Source organism: Centroberyx affinis, unplaced genomic scaffold (genome assembly GCF_046629955.1).
Source record: "Centroberyx affinis isolate AG114_WGS23_722 - 3 ecotype Tasmania unplaced genomic scaffold, CSIRO-AGI_Caff_v1 ptg008572l_1, whole genome shotgun sequence".
NCBI lineage: Eukaryota > Metazoa > Chordata > Actinopteri > Beryciformes > Berycidae > Centroberyx > Centroberyx affinis.
The window spans coordinates 1-12908 of NW_027284242.1; the positions used below are offsets into that span (position 1 = coordinate 1).

The 12908-nt window shown below is 41.1% G+C and overlaps 1 protein-coding gene across 1 annotated transcript; it reads right to left on the bottom strand.

The window, feature by feature from the left end:
* Positions 1-246: 246 nt before the first annotated feature.
* LOC139640192 (atrial natriuretic peptide receptor 1-like) lies at positions 247-11512 on the bottom strand (the record flags this gene model as incomplete). The annotated part of the gene is made up of 7 exons (XM_071514366.1): positions 247-365; positions 1256-1430; positions 2930-2998; positions 3173-3296; positions 4617-4763; positions 6839-7007; positions 11357-11512. Coding segments are annotated over 7 exons (959 nt in total), but the record flags the coding sequence as incomplete, so codon positions are not given.
* Between the last annotated feature and the right edge of the window lie 1396 nt (positions 11513-12908).

The window sequence follows — 12908 nt, forward strand, 5'->3', positions numbered from 1 at the left end:
GTAATGGTAGGCTACTAGTAACTAGTAATAGTAACTCATGCTTTCTCGCGCAGTATAACTCGGTCTCTCTCTCACAGTAACTCGGTCTCTCTCGCGCATGTATCACCATTTCCTCTCGCAATTTTCACTCAGCTTTCGTCCGGTTTGGCTCCTCAGATTCCAAACAAGCGCTCAGAGTTGCTCAGAGTTGCTCAGAGTTGCTCAGAGTTGCTCAGAGTTGCTCAGAGTTGTGAGTTGTGGACAGACTGAGCTGCAGCTGCACTGACCCTCTCCGCTGGACTCCATGCGTGACGAAGTGTTCACCGTGTCTCCAAACAGACAGTAGCGCGGCATCTTCAGACCGACCACACCTGCACACACCGGGCCTGCGAAAATCACCAAGACTGGAGTTACAAGGTTTTCACATGACTACAGCACATGTAGGTCACATCTCTCAGGATCAGATTTTGTCACATATCCATGTGGTCCAGGTGGAAATTGAGAAAATGCGACTCGCTGCAGCTTTTTACTGTTCATACTGATGAGAAACATCAGATCTGAGTCACATGGAGGGGAAAACATCAGAGTTGTGACAGTGTGAACGCAGCCTGTAAAAACATTCACATCAGGAGGATTCAGCACTTCCCTCTGAGTGACATATAACTAATAATCCACCATATTAGAATAATATAATAACTCATTCATTCATGATAGAACCAAGAAAACTCTTATTCAGTTGAAAAAATGAAAAAGCCTTTATTGCATCCCTGGACCTGACGGCCCTGGTAGAAACATTGTTATGGAAGTTAAAATGCTGTCTGTCTCTCTGTCTATCTCTCTCGGTCTCTCTCTCTCTCTCTCCTCTCTCTCCCTTTCTCTCTCCCTCCCTCTCCCTCTCTCTCCCTCTCTGTCTCTCTCCCTCTCTCTCTCTCCTCCCTCTCTCTCTCTCCCTCCCTCTCTCTCTCTCTCTCTCTCTGTCTCTCTCTCTCTCCCTTTCTCTCTCCCTCCCTCTCCCTCTCTCTCCCTCTCTGTCTCCCTCTCTCTCTGTCTCTCTCCCTCTCTCTCTCCCTCCCTCTCTCTCTCTCTCTCTCTCTCTCTCTCACTCTCTCTCTGTCTCTCTCTCTCTCCCTCCCTCCCTCTCTCTCTCTCTCTCCCTCTCCCTCCTCTCTCTCTCTCCCTCTCTCTCTCTCTCTCCCTCCCTCTCTCTCACTCCCTCTCCCTCTCTCTCTCTCTCTCTCTCCCTCCCTCTCTCTCTTTCTCCCCCCCTCTCTCTCACCACTGTGTATCCCGATGCGTAGTTTGAGCTGCTGGTCTGGTCTGTGTCTCATCTTGAAGGTCTTGACGGCGTCCAGCAGGGCGAGCGCCATGCGGGCGATCTCCCCGCCGTGCAGCTTCCCGTTCCTCACCGGCAGCCCCGACACCACCATGTAGGCGTCGCCGATCGTCTCCACCTGGGGGACGACAGGTCAGGGACACGGTGACTGACCAGACCCCGACCCAGAACACTACAGCTGGAGTACGTTTACATATACGGTGCATTAATAAGTCCATTTGATCCCAATTCAGGCTGTTACATGACTGTTGAAATTGCCTTTATCTGATTATCTTAACCCCTCACACCCTGATTTCACCATAAAGAATAACCTAAACCCCAAACCCAAATCTGCCCATCTGCTATTGGCTGATCTTTGGTGCCAGGTGATGTCACCTTCCATAGAGTACAACAGGTGGTGACATCACCTGGTACAAGCCAATAGCAGAAGGCCAGTTCAGTACCCTACAAGGTTATTATCGTTAACGAAAACTAACTAAATAACGAAAACTAGGTGTGAAAAAACATTTTCGTTAACTGAAATAAAAATAAAAACAAGGCTTTACAAAAAAATGATAACTAACTGAAACTGTATTGTGTGTTTACAAAACTAACTAAAATAAACTAAAATTATAGAGAAAATGTCTTTAGTTTTCGTCTTTGTCAATTTGTTTCATACATAAGCCTAGTATTTTGAATTTTTGAATCTTGCCCCTGACAAATACCCCATATTACAAAAAAAGACTAAAACTAACACTGAAACTAATAAAAACTAAACTAAAACGAAGCATTTTCAAAAATAAAAACTAAACTAGCAAACTCGCTTTAGAAACTACTTAAAACTAAACTGAACTTGAAAAACAAAAAGTCCAAACGAAATAAAAATAAAACTAATGAAAAATGCAAAACTATATTAACCTTGGTACCCTACTTTTCACCATTAGGTGTCCGGCTTCACTACAGTGTTGGGTTTGGGGTCCAGTTACTCTTTAATTAGCTTTAAAGTTAGAACAATATTTTTTTTTGCATACTGTACAACAACATCTCGTCCATATTGTGTATCTGCTGTTCCAGCGCTTCACTGAAGCTCCAGCTGCTGAGACTGAGCGCAATATTCAGTAACACTTTACAATAAGGGTCACTAAGTTAAGGGTTAGTTAATGCTTAATAAGCATTAACTAACCCTTAATTAACAGTTAACTAATATGTAATTTACTGATGGTGTTCATGTTAACTAAGGTATTAATTTATACATTATTTACTAGTTTATAAAGATGACTATTAAATAATAATAATAAATTAATACCTTAGTTAACATGAACACCATTAGTAAATGATTACCAGACACATTAGTTAACTGTTAATTAAGCTAATAAGTTAGTTAAAGCTTATTAAGCATTAACTAACCCTTAATTAATGTACCCTTATTGTAAAGTGTTACCCAATATTCAAACCCAAGTTGTTGCAACATTACATCAAATGAAGAAAATCTAGATGTCTTGTGCTTCATTTTAAACACGTTTCCCTGTAATTCAGCCTGGCTTGTTTGGTATTGATATCCGGACCCAGATTCCCCATGAGGATCAATAAAGTTTCATCTGATCTTAACGTTAAAACAGTTTGTGTCTCTGCCTTCACCTTGTAAACGTCAAAGTTGTCGATGATGGCATCAAAGCAGGTGTACAGGTCGTTCAGCAGCGTCACCACCTGCAGGTCCACACCACAGACATCAGTTAGTGAGAAAAAAGAGCATAAATATATGAGGCTCTACCGTCTACTTGCAAATCTCAATTTACTGTTATGTTTCGGTAGCAAATAAATCATCAGCATCTCATCATTCTTTAATTGTAACTTTTTTCCTCGGCACCGTGGCTCACTGACCTCCATGGGCGTGCTCTCAGCAGATATGGAGGTGAAGCCCACGATGTCGCTGAAGTAGATGGTGACAGAGTCGAAGGCTTCGGCCTGAACCGTCTCTCCTCTCTTCAGCTGCTCCGCTACCGAGCTGGAGGAGAGAGAGAGAGAGAGAGAGAGAGAGAGAGAGAGAGAGAGAGAGAGAGAGAGAGAGAGGAGAGAGAGGAGAGACAGAGAGAGAGAGAGAGACAGAGAGAGAGAGACAGAAAGAGAGAGACAGACAGAGAGAGAGGGAGGGAGAGAGAGAGAGAGAGAGACAGAGACAGAGAGAGAGAGAGAGAGGGAGGGAGAGAGGGAGGGAGAGAGAGAGAGAGAGAGACAGAGACAGAGAGAGACAGAGAGAGTGAGAGAGGGCAAGCGAGAGAGAGAGAGAGAGAGAGAGAGAGAGAGTTAGCACATAGTATCTACATCCACACCAGATGTCATTCTCACCTGAACCCAATTATAACGATCACACCTAAAGTCACAAAGTCTTTACTGTAAGTTTGTGCTTTGTGTTTGTGTTTGTGTGTGTGTGTGTGTGTGTGTGTGTCAGTAGACAGTATACAAACATGTTCACACACACACACACACACTGTTTATTCACCTCAGCTAACTGTATACCTGATAGCGAGGTATGCAGTTAAAAATAGACTGCGTTTGCATGCTCATTAATATTCCACATTGTGTCAGTGTTCCAGCTTCTCCTGGAATAATCCAGGCACTTTATCCTGATATGAGCTTATCCAGGTTTTTGAAAACAAATAAGATGTTCACATGGACCAACTTAACTTCAGGATACTTGAATATTCCGATTTTAAATGGAATACTAATGTGCATGTGTTGAGGAAATCACTGAAAAGCGTTTTAGGAGTTCCCTGGAGTGGAGTGTTTATTAGTATACTGGCATACAGTTAGTTTACAGACACAGTGTGGGTCTGAGAGAGTAAGATACACCCAGAACAATGGAACTGGGAAATCATTTATACACTGGACCAAATGGTTGTAGCCAACTGGTATGCAAACCAAATTGTAGTAACAATAGGGAGGCAGTATCTGGTGTGTTAATACTCACTGAGGCAGTATCTGGAGTAGTAATACTCACTGAGGCGGTATCTGGAGTAGTAATACTCACTGAGGCGGTATCTGGAGTAGTAATACTCACTGAGGCAGTATCTGGAGTAGTAATACTCACTGAGGCGGTATCTGGTGTAGTAGTACTCACTGAGGCGGTATCTGGTGTCATAATACTCACTGAGGCGGTATCTGTAGTAACACTCACTGAGGCGGTATCTGGTGTAGTAATACTCACTGAGGCGGTATCTGGTGTGTTAATACTCACTGAGGCGGTATCTGGTGTAGTAATACTCACTGAGGCGGTATCTGGTGTAGTAATACTCACTGAGGCAGTATCTGGTGTAGTAATACTCACTGAGGCAGTATTTGGTACAGCAGGGCCTCTGCCTTGCGTTTCTCCTCATGGTAAGCCTGAGTCCGCTCCTCCACCAGCTCCTCCAGGTTGTTGGCGTACTGCTCCATACGGGACAGCAGGTTGTCCAGGATGTTGGTCCTGGACTCCCTGTACACACACACACACACACACACACACACACACACACACACCACACACACAGGGTAAATTTAGTAGTAGAATACAGACAACTCTCACTATTAAAGGATAACACCAGCGTCATTTTAGTTCTAGTTTTATCTCCACTTTTGCCCATGAAGAGTCTAAACCCAGCGCTGTGTTTCCACAGTCAGAAGAAATTCATACATAGGATCAACTTATATTATATACCTATATTTGTCTAAGACAGTGGTTCTCAATGTGGGGTCCAGGGACCACCAGGGGTCCTTGAGGAGGTTCCAGGGTGTCCCCAGCAAATTGATGAATTGTTAAACTTCAGCATTATTTCATTTACAAGAAGTTAACACAATTAGAGAATGTAGAAGAATGACTGTTTTGATCATAGTTTCTCTGTTATCTCTCTGCCTACAATACAGATAGTCATGGGATTCTGGACAAAATCATATCTAACAATAAAAAAATATTCTCAGATTTGGGTCCGAGAGACAAAATCTCATCAAATGGGGGTCCGTGGCTCTGATGTGGACTAAATTAGGGGTCCTTGACATGAAAAAGGTTGAGAATCACTGGTCTAAGAAACTCATTTCAAGCATTTAAGCAGAAGCCTTTAGATCAAAATGGCTTTAAGAGAATGAGAAACAGAACATTCAGTCAGGTGGGTCCAGACTGTTGACTGTATATCAACTGAAAACAGTGAAGAGACAAACTGCTGCACTGATGAATGCAATCCATCATTTTTAACATTGTACATTTTCCCAGCATTTTTTCCTGTTTGTGAGACTTCAATACCGGGAAATCATGTAATATAACGTCAGTAAATGGAGCACTCCTTGGACATAAATGTGTTCTTTGTGTGTGTGTGTGTGTGTGTGTGTGTGTGTGGGAGGGAGGTGTGTGTGTGTGTGAAGAGGTTCAGCCATGGTTGGTGAGTCCATCTTTCTCTGGACGGAGCGCTGACTCACTGCTGTTCTGGAGACACTTTGGGATTTTATGGCCTCAAATAAATATTATGTGGGCAAAATAATGACATTTACATAATTGCTTAATTACATAACATATGCAGGACCATGACAGGCACAAAGAGGATTTATTTTCCACTCACTGCACAGTTAGAGAACAGTGTGGCTTTCTGATTCGGTGATTTTGGTGCAACAGCTCGCTCTTCCCTGCTCAGACTTTTACTGAACCTGGTCCTGATCTGTAAACCCCCATCTGGAACCCTCAAGTCTCATTCGTCTTTGCAAAGATAATATGTTGGTTAAGGGGCGATTTCAACAAATCTATTCTGCCGAAACGTCAATGAAACGCCTTTCAAACTTTAGTCCCGCCCACAAAGGCTCTGATTGGCTCGATTGTTTCTCCAAGAGAAAACAAGCCACTGACAAGAGAAAAAACACAGACTCTCTGAATCGCTCCACAAAATCTGAAGAGTGGAGGGACGAGACTCAGGAGCCTGGAACCAGGATCGCCCGGTAATCCTCCGGTGCGTCCCCCTCATCATCATCATCATCATCGTCATCATCATAATAATAATAATAATAACTATATTTGTATAGCACTTTTCTAAAAACAATGTTTACAAAGTGCTTTACATACAATAAAACCCAAAAGCAGTGATGTGAAACTACCACAATGAATGATAGAAAAATAAAAATAAATTAAGAAAATATATATAATAGAAAACAGGAATAAAAGGTAATATATGAGGTAAACAGGTACAACTAAAAACACACAAACAAACGGAGATACAATTAAAAACAGATCGAACTTTACATAAAAGTGTGACGAAAAAACATTATAAAAAATAGGAATAAAAGGTAATACAAGAGATAAACAGGTACAACTAAAACAAACAAACAAACAAACAAACAAACAAACAGAGATACAATTAAAAACAGATGGAACTTTAAATAAAAGTGTGTGCCAAAACACAAGAAAGCAATAAAATGGAGATACCCCAATCCACCAGGGCAGCACCAAACCGATCAGAAATAATAATAATAATCATCATCATCATCATCATCATCATCATCATCATCATCATCGTCATCATCAGTACAGACCTGTTCTGTTTGCGCAGCAGCAGCTTGATGTGGTTGAACTCGGGTCTCTCGGTCGGCTCCTCGGCCCAGCAGCGCTGCATCAGCTGGCCCAGCTCGGGGCTGTGGCTCTGGGGGTCCACAGAGGGCCGCAGGCAGGGCCACTCCCCCAGCACCACCCGGTCCACGATCTCTGAGGGGGGGGGGGGGCAGGTCAGGTCAGTGGAGGTGGAAAGTAGGGCTGGACGATAATTCAATATTATCGTTTATCGTCTTTCAGTGGGATTATAGTGTGATGAAATGGTGATTTTGGGATATCGAGACGCACAATTCTTCTGTCTGAACTGATGAGAACAAGCTGATTTTATTTAGAAACTCAGACAAAATGAAGTATGGTAGGAATATTATGTGAAATTTTCTGTTTAGTTTGACATCACACCAAACATTACCATTCGATTCAATATGATAAACATCAATTTGATTATTTAACGTGATTTCGCTTATGTGAGCCATATCGTCATATATATCGATATCGAAAAAAATCCTTATAATTATTGTGATATTGATTTCAACCATATCATCCAAGCCCTAGTGGAAAGTAACTAAGTACATTTACTCAAGTACTGTACTTCAGTCCAATTTTGAGGTACTGCTGCTTTACTTGAGTTTTTCCATTCTGTGAGACTTTCTACTTTTCCTCCACTACATCTCAGAGGGAAATCTTTTTTTTTTTTTCCTCCACTACATTTATCTGCCGGCTGGAGTCACTAGTTACTTTGCAGAATAAGGTTTTACACGCAAAACATACGATAAGCTCATAAAATATGTTGCACTGTTAGAGTTTAAACTCCCAACAGTATATGGAGCAGTTAGACTAAATTAGTCTTAAAATACTTCTGACAGGTTGACGCTTCAATAATTTAACACACACAACAAAGAATGCGTACTTTTACTTTTGATACTTCAGTACATTTTACTGCTAATACTATACTTTTACTGAAGTAAACGTATGAATGCAGGACTTCAAAGGAGTATTCAAGGAGTATTTTTCCATTATGGTATTGCTACTTTTGCTTAAGTAAAGATTTGAGTACTTTTTCCACCACTGCAGGTCAACTGGTGTGGTGATGAAGCAACAAGCCATGTCCAACTCTCTGGTAAGATGATACACAAGTTAAAAGAATACTGCTTTTACTGATCGAATCCTCTGTATTTTAGAGAGATATTACATGCTGAACCTTTCCAAGACTTATTTCCAAATGCAACGCAATTTTCAAAAATCCAAACTTTTTTCCATCCCCTCTGTGTGGTTTAGCAACAGGAACCTTTCCACGTCAAGTTTAAGGTTTCTAAGCAACTGCTGTGATTTCGACACACGTGCACTACAAATTTGATCAAGAGCCGCTTCTTATAAATGAGGCCTGACTGTGTTTCAGCTTCTAAACACGTTGTGGTTCTGGACAGAGTTTTGGTTTCTGGAGTCCTGCCACTTGTGGAAAGACAACTGGAGAGAAAGAGAGCGTGTTGCTAAATGTACCGATCTGCTCACTGATTCAAGCCAGTTGGCTGATCATCCCCGCTGGCAACAGGTAGCAGACAAAAAAAAACACCCACATTAAATGTCCTTAAATGTCTCTCGCTCAGAGTCACTCCCTCTCTTTCACTCTATATTGTCTCTCTCTTTCTCTTCATTTCCCTCTCTTCCTCTCTGTTGGTGTGTAATTGCTGGTTTCAGACTCAGTCTCGTCACGCTCCGTCTGTAATTCCCTCATTCAGTCTTTGTCACGATTCAGACTAAATCTCTCTAAATCCCTCCATCCGTCGACCTCCACTGTTTCTCTCACTGTTTCTGCCGCTTCCTCCTCCTCCTCCAGTCAGCAGCTCAACACAGCAGGCAGCAGGTTTGTCATTCAGTCGATACATCCAGGAGAAGGATGCCAATATATGACTTATCAATGTACTAAAATCAGTGTTGGGATGTAACTAAGTACATTTACTCAAGTACTGTACTTAAATACTATTTTAAGGTACTTGTACTTTACTTGAGTATTTCCAATTTCTGCTACTTTATACTTCCACTCCACTACATTTGAGGCAAATATTGTACTTTTTACTCCACTACATGTATTTGATAACTTAAGTTACTAGTTAGTTTGCAGATTCACATTATTAATATAAAATAAATATCAACTAGTAATTTATGATGTATTATTATAGATTAAGATACCCAACAGTATATACAGAAATTAAAATGATCCCCATCATTACCAGCTGCAACATTAAAGATGAACACATTAATGCATCAATAATTATAATCCAGTAATGTATATTATTCTGAAATGAGCCATTCTGCACTTTTACTTTTGGTAATTTGAGAATATTTTGATGCTAATACTTTTATACTTTTACTTAAGTAAGCAGGACTTTTACTTGTAACAGAGTATTTTTACACTGTGGTATTGCTACTTTTACTTAAGTAAAAGATCTGAGTACTTCCTCCACCACTGAGGAAAATATGTATGAAGCTCGCTGCATGAACTGATTTAGTCAAACTGAGACAAAGCTAAAATTTGACTTTTCCAATCGCTCAGACAGTTGAGAGTGTGTTGGTAGTTACAAGCAGCAGTGGAAAGATGTCCTACTCCAGTAGAAGTACTGTTACTTTGCTGATATTTTACTTAAGTAGAAGTAGAAGTTCTGGTGTGAAAATCTAGTGCAGTAAAAGTACAAAGTGTGTGATTTCAAATGTCCTCAGAGTAAAAGGTCCTGAGTTCCTCTTTAGAACAGAGAACGTTGTCAGCTGTGATCTTTTCCATGTGATTCTAACAGGAGAGAGGACAGAGTTCAGACTGGATTCTTTTCACTGGAAACATTAGAAATGAGAAAATAAAGTGCTGAAACAAAGTAAAGTCAGATTCCTCTTCTCACTGTGAATGGATCCACAGTTTGTCAGTTTACAGTTGATCCAGTTTCTGTTGCTGATGGAGAGACACACAATCTGTTCTGTGATGGACGGATTTAAAATGGACTGAAGGACAAAACTGCAGGAGAGATGGACTTAAGTAAAAGTAAAATTACTGACTACTAAATACTCAAAAAAGTGACTCAGTTACAGTAACAGAAGTAATTTTAATAAGTTACTTCCACTCTTGGTTACAAGCCAACTTCAGACCAAACTTGAGAGAATTTTCCCCCAAAAAACTTCCTAAAGCTAACCTTAAAGAGAAAAACAGAGAAGAAGAATTGGGAACCTCGACTGTCCAACATGACATGATTTGTGACTTTGTGGCTTGGCCAGTGAGTCAAAACCCAACAAAACCTTGGAGCAATTTTAATCTAATTTTTCACAATCTGACATTCATTCACGGAGAAGAAGTTTCAGTGGGGCAAAATGTGTACTTTTCCACTGGAGCGGTACGAATGTGTTGTCAGACCGATGACTCAGTCTTCTCTGTGCCTGGCTGTTTTGAAAAGTCCTGCTTATTTTCTTTAAAAAAAAAAAACAATTTCAAGCAGATTAAACTCCTAACAGGCAGAAAGATCCTCCAGCCTCAGCAATGAACCAGGAACCAGGAACCGGCTCAGTCAGACGGGTAGGTTAGTCTACCAAGTCAACTTTGCTCGAGTCCCAAGTCAGTCTCAAGTCTTGAGGCACAAGAGTCAAGTCAAGTCCCAAGTCTAAATGTAGATTACCAAGTCAAGTCCATGTCATTAATGTCAAGTCTCAAGTCTAAATGTAGAACAGCAACTCAAGTCAGAACAAATCAAGAGTCCAGTGTCAATTTAATATCTTAAAGAAAACTAAATATCTAGGATGCTACGACGGCTGCAAGTTAACAAGTCAATTCTCCAATCATTTTACAACTGCTTCATCCAATCCACCCTCACCTTCAGCATCCTGGCATGGTTTGGCTCCCTGAGTGGGGTGAACCAACGCCTCCTCAACAGGACCATCAAAATGAGCGGGAAGATCATTGGAGAATCCCAGACCACCCTCTCAGCCATATTTGAAAAACAAGCCATCAGGAAAAGCAGACTCATAGCATCCGACCCCACTCACAACCTCAACAACCAGTATAACTTGTTGACTGTTGAACGGACACTAAGGCCCCCACCCTCTAGGCTTCCGCCTATTCGCCTTTCCCCCCACTAACACTATGTTCTCCCTACCCACCCACCTACCCATCTACCCCTACCCACGTGGCTTTTAAGCATTTATTGTTTTTATGTATTTATTGCTGACTATTTATTGCTGAATGTATGATATATGACCTTGCCTGACCACAAATGAAGTTCCCTCATGGGAAAAATAAAGTAATTTGAATTTGAATTTTCAATGCAATATGGTTTTAATAGGATAAAAACTTGGTAAGAGAATCATGAGTTTGATTTCTAGAATCAGTTTCAACTTCAATAAATTCAATCATTCCATACAAATTCAGAAAACAGAATTTAAATTCAGTCGTCTGATGGAACAAACCTCATCTCTTTCAAAAGTCATTTAGTGTGTGTGTGTGTGTGTGTGTGTGTGTGTGTGTGTACCCTTGGGGCTGAGCGGGTCGTCCTCCAGGTAGAACGCTCCTCTGCGCAGTGCCACCTCCTGCAGGACGATGCCGAAGCTGTAGACGTCTCCCTTCTGGCTGCCGCGAGGAGGAGGAGAGTCCAGTCTGAGCAGCTCAGGGGCCATCCACAACCTCCCTGAGGGGGGGGGGGGGGCAATGGGTTAAATCCAGAGGTGTACACAGATTTACTGTATACTCACCTAAAAATACACCTAAGTAACTTGTGAGTGCTGTCTGCCGTTTATTTTGAGCCCAGACCGGATCAGTTAACGCCTCCTCTGTGATCTTTACTGTGGAACCAGGTAAATGAAAGCTCCCTTGATGTTTTCTTTAGACAACAGTAGCTTGTTACTTAGTGATGATTTCTGTACAATAATAGTGATGACATCAGCAGCAGACGTTCTTTAAAGGCATGATTTTAAGTGGGTAACGTAAAGACTTAACTTAGTAACATAACTTGTTTAGGACAAGTAACGAAGGAAAGTAACTACCGTATTTCCTCTAATATTGGTCCCCGGCCTGTATTTGTTTGTGTCAACCCAGCTTTTAATTGATCACCGGCCACTATTAGAGGAAATATGGTAGTTAGTTTCAAAAGTAACTTTCCCCAACACTGGTGATATATCTCGGTGTCTATCAGTCAGACAGCAGCCAATAAAATCATGTTAAAATCATGTTAAAATCATGTTAATTGTGTGTTAGGTGGGCGCTGAGTGTTGGAACCACATTTGTCCAATCACGAGCATTCTCAACTTTCTCCTGTAACGCTAGCAGCCGGTCTGTTGCTGGTTGTTGAGTTTATCTCATCAGTCATGAAGCGGAAAACACATCAAAGCACATTATCTGTCAAGTGGAGAGGAAACCGTCAGCGGCATCAGTAACGGCCATTTTTAATGTTCCGTTTCATATCGATATCAGTTGGTCTGAAACTTAAACTCAACTTAGTTTATGATCCTTTTTATACATGGGAGTGGTGTGTGTGTGTGTGTGTGTGTGTGTGTGTGTGTGTGTGTGTGTGCGTGTGTGTGTGCGTGTGTGTGTGTGTGTGTTTGTGACCTCACCTCCCCACCCACCACTACACCACTGGTTAAATCATTATTTGGTTAGGAAATTTGGTAACACTTTACAAAAAGGGTACATTAAGCACTAACTAACCCTTAATTAATAGTTAACTAATGTGTAATTTACTAATGTGTTCATGTTAACTAAGGTATTAATTTATACATTATTTAATAGTTTATAAAGATGACTATTAAATAATGTATAAATTAATACCTTAGTTAACATAAACACCGTCAGTAAATGATTACCAGACACATTAGTTAACTGTTAATTAAGGGTTAGTTAACGCTGATTAAGCATTAACTAACCCTTAACTTAGTGACCCTTATTGTAAAGTGTTACTGGAAATTTACTGACATGAAAATGGCACAGACTATTACTGTAACATAGAACATCACAGAGTGTATATGTGTTTATCCGGGGAGCCTGTTGGTCACAGAGCGGACTTGGGGACTCACGGGCGTAGTAGG